Source organism: Euphorbia lathyris, chromosome 6, assembly GCF_963576675.1.
Source record: "Euphorbia lathyris chromosome 6, ddEupLath1.1, whole genome shotgun sequence".
NCBI classification, from domain to species: Eukaryota; Viridiplantae; Streptophyta; class Magnoliopsida; order Malpighiales; family Euphorbiaceae; genus Euphorbia; species Euphorbia lathyris.
The window spans coordinates 227448-247507 of NC_088915.1; the positions used below are offsets into that span (position 1 = coordinate 227448).

Here is a 20060-nt window from a genome sequence, read left to right on the forward strand (position 1 = left end):
TCCATTAACACTTACTTCCTCTTAGCTTCTGGTGTCCCTCTCAGCGGCTCAATTTCAGCCACCGCAACTTTGCCAAATGAAAATCCAGTAATAGTAGTAGCAGCTGCTGCTACAAACACCAAATCTCTCCTTCCATTAACACTTTCTTCTTCATTGTTCTTCATCTCCACATTCACCCTTTCTCCATCTGATACATTTGAGGCTTTAGACACAATAAGACCTCAATGTTGGGCTGTGAAAAATGATGCCATCTAATTTGGAGGCTATCATCATTGTATATATATATATATATATATATATATGGCTCACCAAAGGAAAACACTTAACACAGCAGACCAGTTCTACTCATGTAACTTTCTCTTTCTCTCTCTATATATATATAGAACTAGTCAATGAAATATGGTAGAAACATAGAGTTTTTTAGTCACTCAAATAGACAATGGCTCAGCTTTTAATAAACTTGGTCTGGTATATGAAACTGTCAAATTATATTTTTTAGTGTGTGGATTGGTACTGTCACAACAAAAACCCTCATCATGAAGAATTAATTTAAGAAACTAAAATAATACTCTTTTTTAGATGAATTTGGTTAATGGTTTGAGTTAAGTGTATTATTATAATTATTATTACATTTATATTTCAGTGTATTAATTGTTTTGTTGTTGCATGTTCTATTCTTCATGTGTTTCTTTATTTGATGATTTTAGGAGAATGACACCTAATAAAGAATGGATAAGACTTACTAAGATAGATCGGTTGAGTGAAGAGTATAATATTGGTGATATAGAATTCTTGAACTACGCTTTCAAAAAAACAGGAGAAGCATACGAAATTCGATGTCCATGTGTTAGGTGTAACAACACCAATTTTGGAACTCGAAACTTGGTTCACACACATTTAATAACAAATGGAATAATGGAAAACTATACCTTTTGGTATCATCATGGTGAAAGACGACATGATCTTGATTCTGATGAAGAAGAATATGATGAAGATGATAATTGTAACATCCGTGTCTAAAATTTTTATTTTTCAAAATACATAGCGTTAATTATTTATAAATTTAAATATACTATTGGGTTTAATTTAATGTCTTTAAGTTTAAATTAAAAAGTTTTGGGTAAGTGTAATAAAAAGTTATAAATTCAAGGACCAAAATTGATATTTTTTAATTACTAATATACATACACGTGTAAGTATAGTTGAAAGTAATTTCAACTTATCCTATATAAAAAAAAGTAAAGAATAATTCATATTAAAGTAAATGGATTAATATGGTTATGATGTAATGTGCACAAAGCTTTTTACTACATCCAATTAATTAAATTATAATATAAAAACATGGCTTTTATATATGTATGTGTCAATTAAATATGAAAACATGGTTTTCTATATCTATGTGTCAACTAGATATTAAAAGAATGCTTTAATAACAGATGATGTGTCAAAATATAGAATTTAGTGATGACAAGTGTTTCATAAATTGAAATTAAAATAAAAACATACACACAATTATATATATTGGAGGGTATCTTAAAAAGGGGGATGAATGAGGAAAACAAAAGAGTTTTTGTTAGGAATTGGAGAAAAGCGTTTTTGGTCGTTGTTGACGACGATATTTTGGATTAGCTACCGACGACGATATTTCGGATCAGCTATCAATGGATTACACTGATTAATTTTCAGTGACCGACGACGATATTTCGGTAACTGTATTTGTTATCTAAATTATTTTATCAATGTTATAAGTATGATTTTGAGTAAGTTTAGTTTTGATAGTTCCGTCAAATTTAATAGATTTACGATTAATGAGTTAGCGTCTATCAATTACTCATAAAAATGTAAAATTTAGACAGTTGTCCATTAGATTTATTCAAGTCGGTATTTTAGCATCGTCACTAGTTTAAAAGTATAATCCGTATGAGTTTAAAAGTATAATCAGTCTGAATTAACTATCTCAGTGACCGAAAATAATCCAATAAGAATATTTCGATCAGTAAAATATTTTAAGCGACTTTAACAGTTAGAGTTAAAATAAGTTGAAAATAGAAGGACTAATACGGATATTTTCCAAATAAAGTCGGTATCGAGTCGAATATAAAATTTGTATAAAAATTTGAATATAAAATTAGTTCAAATAGATTTATGACAATATAATGTGTCTAATGGTATATTCGGTCTAAAATAACGATACTCAGTTAGCGATACGCGTAACAATTTCGGTAACAAACATAAACGGTTTGATAAAGTGTTTAGTTTAAAATTATTTATATAATATATTTGAGTTACTTTTAATACTTCGATTCAATTGTTTACAATATTATATACTTTGGATTTCGATTGAATACTCTGGATTTTGATTATTGGAAGAATAATTATTATTATTGTGGTACTTTGAAAATCGGATTGATAAAATGAGTTTGACGATTTCTTACGAATTGTTTTTGAATTGAAGAAACTATTGCGGTTGTTGTTATTATTTTGAGATTGAAGTCCAAATATGATTTTTATGAGTTGTGATATTTTGAAAGATAAAATGGTTTTGTCCATCTAGGATTGCCCGGGGTAGGAGTTGTATGTTTTAAGACCATACCTAAGGGCGGTATGGCCAGAGTGCACGGCTGGTAGTCCTAACGTTAGGCAAGGCGAGATATGAATGAGATATCTCGATTATTGATATGATTGATGTTATGATAAGCTACACGGGTGGAATTCGAGGATGGACACACACGCAAATTTTGTATTACGTTTTGATAATGTTTGATGATTTGAATTATAATGTTTTACGATTTATTTGATTATGAGTTGGTTTGTTAAAGCGGTTTGTTCGATTTGATTCGATTTGATAAAACGTTGTTCGATTTGATTCGTTTTGATAAAACGTTATTCGATTTGATTCGTTTTGATAAAGTGATATATATATATATATATATATATATATAGTAATAAAATGAAATATACAATTAAGTTATTAGCGTGTCAATCAACGTGTCAATAAGTTACAATGAGTTCATAAGTTAAGAGAACTACCGGAGTTAAGAGAGTTACCTAAAATAGGTAGAACTACGTGGCTTTGATTCTCGATTTAAAAATTAAAAGATGCTCGGGATACGTAGGAAGCTTGATAGAATTATCAAGTCCAAGCCAAATAATAAATAAAATTTTAGGTAGTCCGAATAAATTTTTATCTAAAAAAAATTGGTTCGGCTTTCAGGATATTAGAAGTTGGTTGTCCTGTTTTCTGTTCATACCCGATGCCGTTTTGGATCGGGTGTGACAATAGTGATAAATGATGATGATGATGATTGGGCTGAAGATATTATAAATGATATATATCCTGATATTGAATTGAATGAAGAGGAACCCAATGATGAAGCGAAGAAATTTTATAGGTTATTACAAGATTTAGATAAAGTAGTTTACCCTGGTTGCAAGACCTCTAAGTTGGATGCGCTTGTCAAATTACTATACATCAAAAGTGTTGGTCGGTGGAGTAATAAATCATTTGACATGTTATTGCAAGTGTTAAAAGAAATACTCCCAAATGGTTCTACTTTGCCAGAATCATATTATGAGGCAAAAAGAATTATAAAAGATATTGGTCTCTCTTATGACAAGATTGATGCATGTGTCAAAGATTGTATGTTGTATTGGAAAGAAGATGAAAATTTAGACAGGTGCAAAATATGTGGTCTCTCAAGATGGAAAGATGATATTCGTAATGGGGAAACTAAACTTCGGAAAAATGGGAAGAAAATACCAGTCAAGACAATGCGTTATTTTCCTTTAAAGCCAAGACTTCAAAGATTGTTTATGTCAAAGAAGACATCTTCTTTGATGCGATGGCATAAGGAAGGTAGAGTAGATGATGGAGTTATGAGACACCCTGCTGATTCCCCCGCTTGGAAGACCTTTGATGATGTTCATAAAAACTTTTCCTCTGATCCTCGTAATGTAAGACTTGGCCTTGCTAGTGATGGTTTTCAGCCATTTAATCATTCTAAAACTTCATATAGTATTTGGCCAGTCATATTAATTCCATACAATTTGCCACCATGGATGTGCATGAAAGAACCTAACTTTATCCTTTCTACCCTTATACCGGGTCCTGATGGTCCAAGAGATGCAATTGATGTCTATCTCCAACCTTTAGTCGAAGAATTAAAAGATTTGTGGGAAGTAGGAGTTGCAACATTCGATGTGTCGACAAGACAAAACTTTATGTTACATGCATCCTTGTTATGGACTATCAATGACTTTCCTGCATATGCAAATTTGTCTGGTTGGAGTACAAAAGGTAAGATGGCTTGTCCTTGTTGTAACAAAGACACTTGTTACTTGAGGTTAGCTAATTGTAAGAAGCAATGTTATATGGGACATCGCGGATTTCTTGATAGCAAGCACAGATGGAGAAAAGATAAAAAAAAGTTTGATGGTACTCAAGAATTGAGGCCGCCACCGAAATCACTCTCTGGAATTGATATCATTGCTCAAGTTACTAGCCTTGAGGGAATCATCTTGAGTAAAGACCTTAGCATGCAGATAGAGGTGACAATTTGAACAAGAAAAGCATATTCTTTGAACTTCCATATTGGAGTAGTCTTTTGTTAAGACACAATTTGGATGTGATGCACATTGAGAAGAACATATGTGATAATATTGTTGGGACAAGCATGAATGTGAAAGGGAAGACTAAAGACACTATGCAATCTCGCAAAGATTTGGAGGCAATGAACATTCGTCCAGACTTGGATTTGATTCTCAAGGAGGATAAGTTTGAGATTCCTATAGCATCTTACATGTTATTTCATGATGAGAAGCACTCATTTTGTTCATTTTTTAAGCAACTAAAGGTCCCTGATGGTTTCTCATCTAACATTTCTCAAAGTGTGAACATGAAAGAGCACAAAATTTCTGGTTTGAAGAGTCATGATTGTCATATTTTGTTGCAACATCTAATTCCTCTTGCAATACGTGGCCTCCTTCCAAAAAATGTTTGCGAACCCCTTTATCGAGCTATCTTTATTCTTTATTAGTTTGAGTGCTAAGGCATTAAAGGCAGAAGAGTTGGAAGAAATTCGCAATCAGATTCCTATAACTCTATGTAAATTGGAACAATGTTTTGTTCCTTCCTTTTTCGATATAATGGTTCATTTGCCGATTCATTTGGCTAATGAAGCTTTGATATGTGGCCCTGTACAATTTCGTTGGATGTACCCTATTGAGCGGACATTACATGATTTAAAACTTCTTATTCGTAATATGGCTCGTCCAGAAGGGTCAATTGCATATGGGTATATTGCAAAAGAGTGCATGACTCTATGCTCAAGGTACTTGAATGGTATTGAGACAAAATTTAATAAACCAGATAGAAATGGCGATGGTTGTTTAGATTATTTTGATGGTGGATTTTCCTTATTTTCGCAACATGGGCGATGAATGGGTGTAAGCACATGCATATGTCATAAATAATTGTGATGAAGTCATACCTTTTCTCGAGTAAGTCAATATCTTGAAGAGCTATAATTGTATTTTAAATTCTTAAATAATTATGAATAATAATTTCTAAAAATTCGTTGCAGAGAGTATTCCCAGATTCGAGAAAGTATTCATCCACAACAATCTTTTAATGATTGGTTTAAAGATACAGTGAGTATATCTTTAAACTCTTCATCAAGAAAATATATACCACGTTTAAATGTCTCATACATAATTTTATTGTAGGTTGCAAAAATGTATGCATCTAGCAAGGAATCCAATATTCGAGATTTGTTGTCATTATCTCGTGGTCCATCCCAATATGCTACAAACTTTGATGGTTATATTGTGAATGGGTATAGGTTTCGCATTGAAGATTGTGATAAACGACGTAGAACACAAAATTATGGTGTGTGTGTGAGCAGTGATGTTGGAAATGAGGGAGGACCTATTGATTATTATGGGATTTTAACTGAGATTCTTGAATTGCAGTATCTTGGTAAGAAAAGAGTTGTGCTATTCAAATGTAAATGGTTTGACGTTCATGACAATGTGTGGGGATCAAAAATAGATGAATTTGGATTCATTTGTATCAATCCTCAACGTTGTTTGAGAACAAATGAACCATTTATTCTAGCAAGTCAAGCTTCTCAAGTCTTTTATGCTATAGATAATGCTAATAAGAATTGGCATGTTGTTATTAAGACACAACCACGAGATTCATACAATATGTCTTCTCAAATAGATGATGATAATGAGAATTTTGATGATCTTGGTGAGGCTTATCAAGAGGGTGAATCATTCAAGTTTCAATGTGGCACTACATTGAATACAACAGACGGGAAAAATTGGGCACGAAGTGATTCATTACCAATTACTTATGATGTGTCAAAATCTAAAAAGAAAAGAAAGCCGTAAATAATATCTTGAAGCTGAGATTTTTTTTTCAATATGTTCATTATTATTTTCTGATGTATCACATATGTTTGAAGTCGTTATATTATTTGACTTCTTTAAATAAGTAAAATGCTCAGACATGCACTTCCTTTCAAATATGTTCAATATTAATTCCTTATGCTCATTTTGTTTGTGTTCTATAGTTTTCTATTGACAAATATTGCATATACCTTTTTTTCAATTTGAGGTGAAAATGCAATCAAGCCAACTTCCTACTCGCAAAAAGTTCATCCAGCCAGGCAAACTGGGGAACAAAAATCGAGTATTGAGTGCTTTCCAACATTCAAGCGTACCTCATGATAAAAGTACTGAAGACACTCCGAAGGGTGTTACTCCAAGAAAAGAGAACCTTAAAGGTATTTTTCAATTTCTTTAAGGTAGTTTTCCATTTATATAATTTCTTTAAAATAGTTTCTATTTATACAAAATTGATTTTTTTTTTGTAAATATATACTGCCTCTGCATCTGCAATTTGATGGTAAAATGTTGTATTTGTGTTATTATATTCGACTATAATTATCTTTATTAAATTAATGCTTTGTAGATGTTGGTTTGATTGTGCATTTTGGTGATCTACAATACCACGATAAAGGTTTCAACGAAGAATGTTGTTTCCTAGACATTTTGAGCATATGCAAAAAATTTGTCGATATTTATTCTGTTGGCTTGAGATTTGCTGATGATGATGGAAGACCAGTACAAAATGATTTAGATGTCTTAAATATGTTCAAAAATTATTCGGGTTCTACAGTCATACATCTTTATGCCAAAAGAGACATAAACTCACGAGGTTTAATATACAAACTCCCAAGTGAGAATCCTAATCTAGGTACTTTCATATTATTGCTAAAGATAATCTATTTTAACATTTAGTTATATATCCTATTTCACTCTAACTCTTATCTAAATTTTCATGTTATTAGCTTCTGATATTGCACCCATACCAATAGTGACAAATGTAAAGATAATGGGTGAGCTTAAGGTAAATCAGAAAGTGATGGTATATGGTGCTATTAGTAACGGGGTGGAGACTGCGAGTATTGCCGAATTTTTCATAACTATGAATAAAAACTTGGATATTGAGAATGGTCTTACACCTATCAGCTCACCTAGCAAAGAGAAGGTAAATATTCTTTGTTATTCAATAATTATTATGTTGGACATATTTGCATTATTAATTTATGATGATGATATTGTTTATTTAGGAGCTTGAATTACCATTACAAGCTGTTGGTCAATTTGTTGTTGCCAAACTAACTCCCATGACAGAGGATGGAAAATCTGGTGATCCAAAGTATGCAATATCTCAAACATTTGTTAAGAGTAAGCATCTTTAATTGATGTATACTTTCATTTCAATAAATGTATACTTTCTTGTGCTTGTTTTATTTTGCTTAATTTCCTAAGAAAATAAAACATGAACATTCTGAATTCTTAGTATGAGTTTGTTTCTTCTTTTTAATTCTTTTTTATTCATTTTCTAGGTGATATTCCAAAAATTGTGAGAAAAGTTAGAGGTTGTAATAAGAACAAAAAAATTTGTTCTCTCAAACAAGGAGAGAAACTTGACATATGTTTCTACAACAATCGTGGCGTTGGAGAGAATCAGAAGTATTGGTCGAGGCATTTAGGGAAGATTGTACGTAATTGACATATTTGTCCTGTACGGGTACAAACATGGATGGATATAAGTGATGTCACAAAAAAGCACATGTGGGACACAGTTACAGTAAGTAGTTTCAACACTAATCAATTTAAACTATTTCAATATATATATTTAATAATATTGGCTATAATCAATTTGATGTAGGAGTATTTTAAACATCCTGATATCCAGTCGTACTATCTTCACACCTTAGAGCATATGAAGGAACTGTGGGGAAATTAGAGGGCAGAATTGAATAAAAAGTATGTGAAGACTTGTGAAAGTAAGGTGGAGGCTTTGAAAAATGTGGCTAAAGGCATGGATTCAAAAGATTGGGAATGGCTAGTAAATAACGTATTCTATACAGCAAAGTTTCTGGTATGATTTTGTGCATCTTAAATCTAATTTAGTTAACAAGGTTTTCAATTTGATGTCGGTGGTGTAATTTCATAGGAGATAAGCGTAAGAACAGGGCTTGTCAACAAAGTATGCATATCCATCGTTGTGGAAGCAAGCCTCATAGGGAAGTGATATATGAAATGGTATTTTCACCACTCTTTCAAAATTTTCATTAGTTTGATTATCAATATTTCCTTTCTATTAATTTGTAATCATTTTATAGGGAGGCAAAGACGGCAACCCGCCAGATGTAAGAGAAGTCTTTGTTAAAACTCGAAAGATTGATGAAAACATAGTTGAACCAGAAACAAGAAAAAAATATGTAAGTTCCAATTTGTCAAGTCATCCCATTGAATTATATTTATTATATTTGACATAATTAAAATTTGTAGGATGAACTAAAGATGACAATGGAGTCAGAGCCAACTCTTACTAATTTACAAGTTGTGGAAAGGTGCTTCGGACGACAACGCCATGGTCGTGTCTTTGGTTATGGAGGTGGCTTGAAGCGAAAACATTTTGAAAGTACTTCTCAAATCGAAGAACTCAAGACCAAGCTTCATGATAAGGAAGAGGAAAACCGTAAGCTTATGGATCGTTTGGAGCAAATTGAAAATCGATTAGTCCAAGTGGAGAATGAACGTGTGGAACACTCAGATACAAATACTTCATCAAATACTAATGATGAGCATCAAAAGGTACATTCATATCCTCTAATTTCATTATATTGTTACTTAAGCTTGGTTGCATCATTACTCTAGATAAAGTGTCATCCTTATAAGGTCTCTTATTAGTGCTTTCAAGGATTGATATACAAAGGATATGAATGTGCGTTCTCTCAATATTAGTTGACTGTTTCTGTCTAATTATTTGTAGGAAAATGTGCTTGAATATAGGGAAAAAATTGTGTGTGCTAGTTCAATGATAAAAGAATCTAGTTGGTGTGAATTTGGATTGTTTTATATTCACATTCTTTTCATTTTTGTGTGTTTTTTAATGGATTTAGGGATGCATTATTATTTTTGTTTTCTGCCAAAGTTTGTTTAAGAGCTAACTAGTGATATCGAGTTTTGAAGTAAAGTGAGAAGTTTGAAATGAAATGATACTATGTCTATTATCCTTGCTTTTCTTCATGCTTTGTGTGCTTAGATTTTCATTAGTGTACTGTTGTTGTAAAAAGAAAAAAATCATGTGTCTCAATGTCATATCCCTCTTAATTGTTGTTTTAATCTGGTGCAAAAATCACGTGGGATATATTTGATGCTGATTATTTTAGTTTCAATGCATAAATTACATAACAATCTGACTTTTCGTTAGTAGAGTTGAGTTCTGAGATTTTGTTTGGCTGTGGGATGCGTTTTACAATTTAATGCAAACAATTTATATGAAAACAAATTACTAAACCCAAATACAAACTTAAAAACTTAACTATAAGCAAATAGCTCTAAATTTGTAGAAGAAATTAAGTTGTCCCGGGTTTTAAAAACTATGTTCAGGCTATCAAAATTCAATTGCTTTAAATTTTCAATTAATTTTTGCTTCAGTTTTGGGTTAACAGTTTTGCGTTATTGTGTGTTTTGAGTTTATGTTTGAGCTAAACACACAATTTTCATCATGTAACTTGCTGAGCCTAGTAATAACAATAACAACATGAGATTGTTTGATTTGTCATCGATTATTGGATAGAGTAAGGAATTTAAATTTTCTCAGTTGGATTTTTCCATAGCTTTATGTTTGTCTAAGATTTGGTGCTTTTTTGAGTTTAACTTGGAAATTAGCTGGATTGAATCAAATAATTTATTTCAATAGCCATTGTTGCACATTAAAAACTTGATATAAACCTCAATGTACCTATTTGACAACCTTTAATCCTCATAGTTTATTGCTTGAAAATGGCCCTAACAATAGCGTTTATTTTTGTACTTTGCCCTTGAATTAATGAATGATAGTTTACAGGGTGATCAAGTTAATGCAAATTGAATGCTTATGTTGCTAAGGATTTAATAGGCTGTAATTTCTATTCTAATATACATTTTTACAGTTTTTACTCTTGATGCATGATTTGGTAATTACATGTCTCATATTCTCTTGTTTATTCTGTCTAATTATTTATAGGCATTTTTTTATGATGTATAACATGTGGCAGAAAATTAGTTCATAATATTTTACATTATATCTTTTAATTTTAAGTTCATTTTTTCTTTCTCCAGGGCGTTTAGCTACTCATTTATTCCCCAAAATTCAAGTAAGTTTTTGTTTTACTTTGAGAGTTTTAGTATATATTTAATTTCACCCACAAAAGAAAAAGTATGGACAGTGAAAAAGTACTTGAGGTTTATTTATCTTCAAACTTTATTACCTTATAATATAGGAGTATATGATTAATATAGACCAATAATGTTCAATATTATGCCAATAATGTTTATTTTGGTCCATCTTACTAATATAGACCAATACGCTTTGTCTAAGTCTTTGCTTATTCTTTTCTCTTATACCTTTCCCTTATTATTGGATGTTTACATTTGTAACAGCAGAGCTAATTGTTCTGTTCGGTTGGATTATTCTTCTGGGATGAGATTTGGAACAAACTGTTGAAGTAGCTTTAATGGAGATTATATATGCCTTTGATTATATCATATTAATGTACGAAACAAGATGATTTGTTTTCCTATTTTAGAAAGAACAAGAACACATTTCAGTTCATAGTTTTGCACTTTTATTTTCAATCTTGTTAAATGACAAATTGGTTTATATTTTATTGAATTTACGTTTCAATTATTGAATTTGTATTTATTGTGTATTTAGATGATTCTAGTGTCACAACACATTAATTCATGATATAATTACTGATCTCTTAGTTGTAAAATATCACTTCTAATGACAGTACATATAGAAATAATGACGGTCTATTATCTCGTGAGAATGTTATAATGATGATGGTAGAAATTGGAAATAACGACGGTTTATTTTCTTATTAAAAGGTTATAATAACGACTGTTTATTCACTCGCTAAAGTATAATAACAATGACGGTGGTTTTTGGAAATAACGACCGTATATTCAATCATTAACGTTTCATAATAATGACAGTGAAGAACGGAAATAACGATCGTTTATTCACTCATTAAAAGGTCATAATAACGACAGTGAATTATGTGAATAATGACCGTTTATTCACCCATTAATACGTCTTAATAACGACGGTGAAATCAGTTAACAACGACGGTCATTATTGTCCTAATTATTGAGTAGTAAGGACAGGCTGCATACAGTCGTTGTTTTGTTTTAACGACGGGACACGGTATACCGTCGTTAATACCTTTAGCGTCAGAGGTTTTAACGAGGGTGGACGACGGTATATACGGTCGTTATAAGTTAATAACGACGGTATTTATTTAATTAACGACGAGATTAACTCTCGTTATAGACCAAATTTCTTGTAGTGATAGATACAGATCTTGATAGTGGGGCAGAAAACATTTTGAGACAAGAAAATAGTGAAGGAGAAGAGCAAAATGAAGAAGGGGCATATAAAACAATGAATAGGAGAGATAGGAGGATGCAAACTTGGATGGGAGAGTTTGTAAGTGGGGAGGATCTAAGTGAAGAAGACGAGACAGCCTATATGGTAGCATCACTACAAGAAAATCGCTTTTTGGTAACAAGCTTTGGCAACAATGGAAGAAGTTGTTGCTATAAACGAACGTTAGCAACCAACTTTTTTGAGTCGTTACAAAAGGTTGTTACTGTAAATTTATTTCGACGGGTGGGATTTGATGAGAAAAGATAATAACTTTGGCAACAATGTCTTTGTTGTTATAAATGAAAATATTTTTACCAACAACTCCATGTTGTTACTTTAAATGAAAGCATTTACTACAACAACGCATTGTTGTTGCTGTAACGAAAACATTTATAGCTACGACAAAATATTGTTGCTGTAAATGAAAGTATTTACAGTAACGAATCCGTGTTGTTGCTGTAAATGAATGTATTTACAGTAACGAATATGTGTTGTTGCTGTAACAAATCAATTTACAGTAACAACTCTATGTTGTTGCTGTAAATGAAAGAAATTTTTAACAACGACCCTATGCTGTTGCATAAGAATTAAATATTTTTACAACAAAAGAGATGGTTGTGAAAGAAATTTTTAAACTAATTAAAAAATAAAATAAATACATATAATATAAAATAAATATTTAAAATTATATACTATATTTAGTAAATTATATAATTTAAATTGAACTGCAAAATATTACAAAAAATGACATTTTTTATTTTTTTTATATTAATAAATTTTAACTTTAAATATAGATTGAATAAATTTTAGAAGTTAGTAATTCAATAAATAATGTTGTAAATAAGAGAATCCATTCCGTAATGAGGAAGGTCACATTATTAGTAATATTAATTAATTATCTATTTAAAAATTATATTTAGAAACCCTAATCATATTCTCTTCGAATGAAACACATTAGCTGCTCATTTTCTTCTTTGTGCTTTCTCTGCTTCTTTCTTTGAAACCACAGCCACCCACCCTTTTCTCTTCCTTTATCTCACAACCTTACCTTATTACTCAGAATTCTCCATGGTTACTCCAGATGCACGAACTCCGGCGGAAAACAGGCTCCTTTCTACCAACGTCAGCAGCTCTCCATAACCTTCCACATATTCGTTCTCACTCATCGTGGTTAGTCTTTCATCTCTTGGTTCTTTCTTTCTTTTCCTTCCAAATTTCATAGGGTTTCTTCGGAATCAACATCGATCTTGGTTTCCATCCATTGTTTTTTCGATTTCGACTGCAGTAAACACACGGCACGGGAAGCATAACCGTTTGAGTCCTTATTGAGCGGAAGAGTGGAGGTGAAATGGGGTCTAGTTCGAATCTGATACAGCTCCGAGGTATGGTATTTTCGATTAGCTTTAGTATATTTCGGTACATAACTGGTTTAGTTGATGCTTTTACTGTGATTAATTGCAGTCTATCCATCAGTTTTATGCCCTGCCTATCAATACTAAAATGAATCATCTGCAGCTTATCAATTTCTAATAATCTCATTGATGCTTTCCAGCGACTAGGGACATGACTTTCGTTCTGGTTATAGGGCATTGGAATGTCTCAACAAGCATTTTCCTAATGTCCCACTGATGGCTTTGACTGCTAAGGTTACTCACTCTGTTCATGAGGTGATTATTCTACAATATTTTGTGCCTTTATTAGTAAAAATGCTGTCCTTATATTCAAATCTGTAAATTAAAGTAGTGGAGAACATGGTTAGTGATTTTAGGAAATCACAACTATAATTAGAACCTCATTCTTCATCTTTATGGCCGTTTTCAAACATTCAAGTTTAAAATCATTAATCTCAAGCCATCAATTTCATATTCATAATAGAAGATAATCTGTTAATTATTTCTTAAGCCTAACACGGCATATATACAAATATACAAGAGTAATTTTAGGAGCTAATCTAGGAAACAAGAGTAATTTTAGGAGCTAATCTAGGAGTAATTTGAGGAGCTAATCTAGGAAACAAATCAACCTACTAATCACAAATAACTCTACAACAATATTTCCTAAAATAGAATAATAACCATTCGGTTATTCTAACACTCCCCCTCAGTCGAAGCAGGAGAAGGACGAATGTGATAACAACTCAAATTATTCTTGAATAAGGAATAAAGGAAAATTAATAGAAATAATGGCAAACCATTATTCCTTCTAAAAGAGATATTTATGCATAATTAATGTGGAATTAATGATAATTAATGCAGGGGCAAATATGCAAATAATGAGGAAAAGGAAGGAGTCTCTAGCATTATGCCACGCCACGTGGACCATGGCGAGATACGCCATAACGAGATACGCCCGATGAGAGCGAGTAATGGAGACCCGCCATTGTTCTCAAGGAGAGCATACATACGCCTTGACGGATCCAAGAATACCAAAAGGCGCATTTATTACCATCCATGAATGGGAATAAATACAATTAAATGACAATTAATAGCCATTAAAGGGGAATAAAGACTTGACTGTTCGAATACCTCAACTCTGAGGGTTTTAATGATAAATGTTGGGATTAATGGAGAATTGATAGCAATCAAAGATGAGTAATGGCACAACTCTTCACCTGCTTCCCCATTAATGCTGAAGGTTACAAAAACCTATATAAATACCCCAGCTTCCTAGGATCAAAGGTACACTTACTGATTCTCTACTTTTGTGCTTACAGTTTATTCTCAGAAATATTACTGACTTTGGCATCAGAGTGTCCCCGGCCGATCCCAACGACGCCTCACAGAGAAGTGCTCAGATCAAGGATTTTTCCACAAGTTATCAATTGGTGCGGTGAAGGTGGATCTCTAACAAACAGAAGATCACAAAATCTTGATTGTATAGAGTTTCACAAAGAACAAAACAATGGAGTCAACAGAATAGAAATCACAATCTCAAACTTTGGCTCAATCAGTACAACAAATCTATCCAAAGATACAATTCTCCATATATTGGTGAGAAATAGTTTTCTACATTAAATCTGGAATTTTATGATGAAAAAGATAAGTTTCCTCCCCTTTCTTATTCCATTTTTAATTAAAGAAAATTGAGATCCCTCACTCTTATAAAGTGCTATGAATATCATTACATGTTATTATGATAAATCTAATAAACTGTGAAAGATGAAATCATAGACACAAATCTTTCATTAAATCTTGCATGCTTACTATGCCCTCATATTTTTATGCATGACAAGTGTAATATGATATTATCATTGAATTAGTACAAACGCATGTATAAGACCCGTAATCTTGGGATTTACAAAAAAAAATCATCCATTCAATGTGATTTTGTCATTTGATATTAAAATATCATAAAAGGGCTCATGTAATTACAAATGATTTAGATCTGGTCGGTCTTTTGGATGAACATGCATATAACTATTAGAAGAAATTACAAAAAAATCATATTTGGTTTTTTCTTGTACAATTCACCATCTATGTATGGCTTTTCTCCTATATAGTACTTTTAATATCAGAAATTCATATTTTTGAATATTGTTTTGTCAAATAGTTATTTCATTCCCTTTTTTACAAGGATGTGTCTATTCATATAAAAACTGTTTATTTGACATTGTTAGAATTTCTGTTACCAACACAAGAGACTTGAAAATATTGAGTCTATTTGTAATTATCCTGTAATTGTCCCTAACTATTAAGGCCATTATGGGATGATGAATTACCAAATTGGATAAACAAAACTTTCATGTCATGAGCTAACTACAAAATAGTGCAAGTGTCGGTTTCGGATCGGAACATTAATTTATGCGAAATTCTTAAGATATACATGAGAATTCTTTAAAAATTGGAGGATTTTATGTGAAGGTAGGTGAGAGTGGATTTTGAGTAATTTTCCTTACACTCCAAATTGGAGGAGAATCATGGTACATGTATTTTTCTTCCAAAATTACTCTTTCTCTTTTATTTTATTCGTACAAATGAAATGATATAAGAGTAATTTTATATATAACTATATTATTAAATCATCACTTACCTTTCTTTAATTACACCTCATTCAAATGAGGCTTTAATGATCTCTGAATGCCATTAATGTATGGATGCACAATATTAATTGCAAGTAAATAGCAACTATGTAAGATATCTTACCCAATATAGAATGTCATAACTTTTATGACGTTTAAAATAAATATGCTATCTTGGATATGAATGCGCATTGAAATACAAAAGGACATTATTCTTAAAGCATTCTCATTATGGTTATTTATTAAGAATTCATTATGATATTCATGTGCAGTAGCAATCTTCATGGTTATGACCGTTATACGTGATATTATTATTAAAACAAGCACGATTAAAATTCTATTATGAATTTGTTTGACATATAATATTTACTCGATTTTATCCTTTGACTAAGTTCATTCTAGAGTCAGGGACCAACGTGAAAGAATTATTAAGTTGATTCCAAGATGAACTAAAAATTCCATAAAGAGACATTGCATTATACATGATATTTGCCAACAAGGTCAATGCAAACAGTCTTTTGCTATGAAGTATGTTCCGTGGATCAAGCCACTGATCCCCAAGGTAAGTGAATATAGTTTTTATGCCTTACCACAATCTTTTAATAATGGACAGAGTATGCCCCACTTCTGGAGTTCTTTCAGTGCTAACCCATAAGTACAAGGGAGTTACTAATACTACAACCAGTGCAAACACTGATATGAAAAATAAAGCTCAATCCAAAGAAGTGTATATGCAGAGTGACTTCAGAAAAATTCCTTGACTATGTCATTGGCCAAAAAGGAGTTAGAGCAAATCCAGATAAAATAAAAGCCTTGCGAGGAAAAAGGTGAAAAGAGCACCTAAATAAAAGCCATGCGAGGAAAAAGGTGAAAAGAGCGCCTAAATGAAAACCCCACAATGGGTGAGAAAGATCCAGAGGTTGAACGGGCGGATCATCATACTAGAAAGATTGTCAATAAGCATATCAAGGTATAAAACAATTCCTAGTAGAACCACCCTTGATGAGCAGACCAATCTGAAGGGGAGACCTGCATTTGTATCAATCTGTCATGGATAAAGCTATATGCACCGTGGTTATTCAAGAAGAAGAAGGTCAGCAGTTCTCCATCTATTATGTTAGCGAAATGTTGAAGGATGCGGAGACAAGATATTCGAAGCTAGATAAAATGGCTCCCACGGTTGTGACAACATCCATCCGCGTTAAACCATAGCTCCAAGTATAACCTCAACATGATCGATATCAAGATCAAGAGCCGGATTTACCATCACGATTCAACATTGAACACACAGATGATGAGATTGAAAGACGAGGGCATACCGCTCTAGATAGACAAGAGAACAATGCAAAAAGATATGCCATCCAGTTAATAGGAATTCGCCATTCACAACACAGATCTTGAGGTACGAGGCGGACAGAATGTTTAAAGCTTCCAACTTGCCATAATATAAAGGAGAAGAGTCAATATAAACGGGACATTACATATCCCGAACCCAAAGGAGGGGAGCATGTAACCGTTGGAAGAAACGCCAAAGCGTACTACAGGTTGGCCACCACACTGAAGCTTGTTGGGAGCTGGTGATAGGGGTCAAAAACCCCTATCTTTGGGTACAGTTTTAGGACGGGTTTTAGCATTATTTAGTTAATAAGCGAGCATTTCTCGCATTTAAATGCTTTTGTGTGAGTTAGTTAGGAATTGGACACGTTTTATTTATTTTTCGTTGTTTAGGCTCGTTTTGTGACCAATTTAGGCAATTACGGCCAAAATAGCATGCGTAGTATAATTCCGTTATCTTTTGAAGCTAATTGGTCCGCCAAAAGTCGCACCAAACGAAACGTTTGCTCAAAATAAGCGATTGGCGGGTCAATTTAGCCCTTGGACTAATGTTGTTTGGAGTTTATGTGCGTGTGCAGGTTAAAACATGATCAATTTCAGGCAAAAATCGTGTCTCGGGGACCCACGGCAGTCGCTCCGCGAATTGAGCATCGGCGCGCAGCCCGGGCGCTGCTCGGCGAGCAGCCCAGGCACCGCCCAGGCACTGCCCAGGCACTGTGCCTGCTCGCCGAGTAGGCCACCAGAGGCCTGCTCGGGCGAGCAGGATGCCTGCTCGCCGAGCAGGCCGCCAGGCGCCTGCTCGCCGAGCAGGGCGCTGCTCGTCGCGAGTAGCCCTGCTCGCCGAGCAGCTCGCCCTGCTCGGCGAGCAGACCTGCGGGAATTGGTCAAAAAGACCAATTCTGCCCCCACGAAGCCACGATGGACCCCACAACTTCCTACACCAATAAGGACACGAAAATAGGTCAAAAAGAGGGCCGAGCCACGCCTATAAATAGAGTTTTTCCAATGTAAATTAGATATCTTTTATCTTTGTAATTTTCTTAGTTTTCCTCTTGAGAAATCCTCTCCACCTCCTCCATATCCTTCAAACCTCCATTGAAGACACCTCCGAAGCTCCGTTCACCGAGGATTGCTCAAGCTCCATCCTTAAGTCCTAGAAAGACACCTGCATTGGTAGACAGGTTCCCTGAAAGGGATTTTTCTTCTTTTACATTCTGTCTAGCCTCTGATACATGTTATGAATTCTAGGCTTATTGTAACTTCGTGACAATATTCTCCATCTTTGATATATATTATAGTTCTTGTTCATTCAATTGTTTTAATGCTTTAATCTTTGTCTTACGCTTTGTCTGATTGGTTTAACTCATTCGATAATCCCAAAATCAAGTTGGCACATATTGCGAGCTGAATCTGACCTAGTCAGTGCCTATAGGATTGACGACCCTATAGAAGATTAAGCCCAAATTACTGAGCCTTAGAGCTAGTTTCGGCCTTACAAGGGAATCACGAACTAGGGACTTTAGGAGGATAGGTCGGGTTAATCACCTCGGACACAAGTGACTTAGGTTTTAATTCAATTGCTTAAACAATCTATTTTCATTATCATCGTATCCATTCATGTTCCTTCGGATAATTGCATTGGTAAAAGATCACTTAGGAGTAGTTTAACTTAATTAGGGGTAGAGTAACTTAATTAGGCATAGAATAACTTAGTTAGAATCAGATAACTTAGCTAGGAATAGTATAATTCCACCTAGGAGTAGATTAACTTTGAAAAACCAACTCAAAACCCCCTAAGCCTAGATAACACCTGAAACCAAGTAACTCGATACTTGCAGAAATAAATCCTATGGACGATAACCTGGACTTAACCTGAAATTTATTACTTGATAACGACGGGGTACACTTATCCCTTAGTGAGTTCTCATCTCTAACTTAGGTGAGGGCGCATCAAGTTTTTGGCACCGTTGCCGGGGATTTATTTCTTCTGCAATATCGAACCAAAGGTCGATTTGTTAGTTTAGGCATTCCTTTGTGAATATCTCTGTGAATATCATCTATACTTGTTTATAACCGTTAATACTTGTTCATATTTATACCTGTTTATACATATACTTGCTTATACATACACTTGTTTATATACGATTCTTTTTGTAAATATCCTTGTTTATATCGCTTATACTTGTTTATACATAATTCTTTATAATTATTCTCTATACTTGTTGATATATAATTTCTTTATACTTTTTTATACTTGTTCATATCTGTATACTGTTACGTATCAACTTTTGTGCTAGAACTTCACTTTTTCTCAGCATTCTCTGATCAATGAATTGGAAAGAAAAAGTCGAGTGGCAAGCTCAAAAGTTTACTATCCCATCAAGACAATACATTCATGCCCTGGAGAATGAGGCTCCCAATCCCTCAATGGCCGACTTAAATGAGAAAATGGATATCTTGATGGCGAAACTGAGCCTCAACACCAATGAAAGTGTAAGTTTTATGGGTAATCACCAAAGGTATAATTCTAACCCCAATTCTTACAGCTTTTATGGTAGTGATTGGAGGAGACCTCAACACTCAAATCTGTCCTACGGGAACCCTAACATGTTGAGGCCTCCAAATAGGTTTGTTAATGAGCACAGGGAAAACGAATTGGGAATGTTCCCTTATGAACAAGCAAGCCAAGTTCCTCCACAACCCTCT

At 33.4% G+C, this 20060-nt stretch overlaps 1 protein-coding gene across 1 annotated transcript; it reads left to right on the forward strand.

The window, feature by feature from the left end:
- The first annotated feature begins 5458 nt into the window (after window positions 1-5458).
- Window positions 5459-11257, forward strand: LOC136232123 (uncharacterized). The gene is made up of 13 exons (XM_066021157.1): window positions 5459-5499; window positions 5583-5649; window positions 6623-6791; window positions 6980-7264; window positions 7359-7558; window positions 7641-7758; window positions 7920-8164; window positions 8246-8458; window positions 8534-8622; window positions 8703-8801; window positions 8872-9177; window positions 10690-10724; window positions 11011-11257. Exons 3-7 carry the CDS (start codon window positions 6629-6631, stop codon window positions 8084-8086), a joined length of 933 nt encoding a protein of 310 aa, XP_065877229.1. The 5' UTR covers window positions 5459-5499; window positions 5583-5649; window positions 6623-6628; the 3' UTR covers window positions 8087-8164; window positions 8246-8458; window positions 8534-8622; window positions 8703-8801; window positions 8872-9177; window positions 10690-10724; window positions 11011-11257.
- Window positions 11258-20060: the final 8803 nt, after the last annotated feature.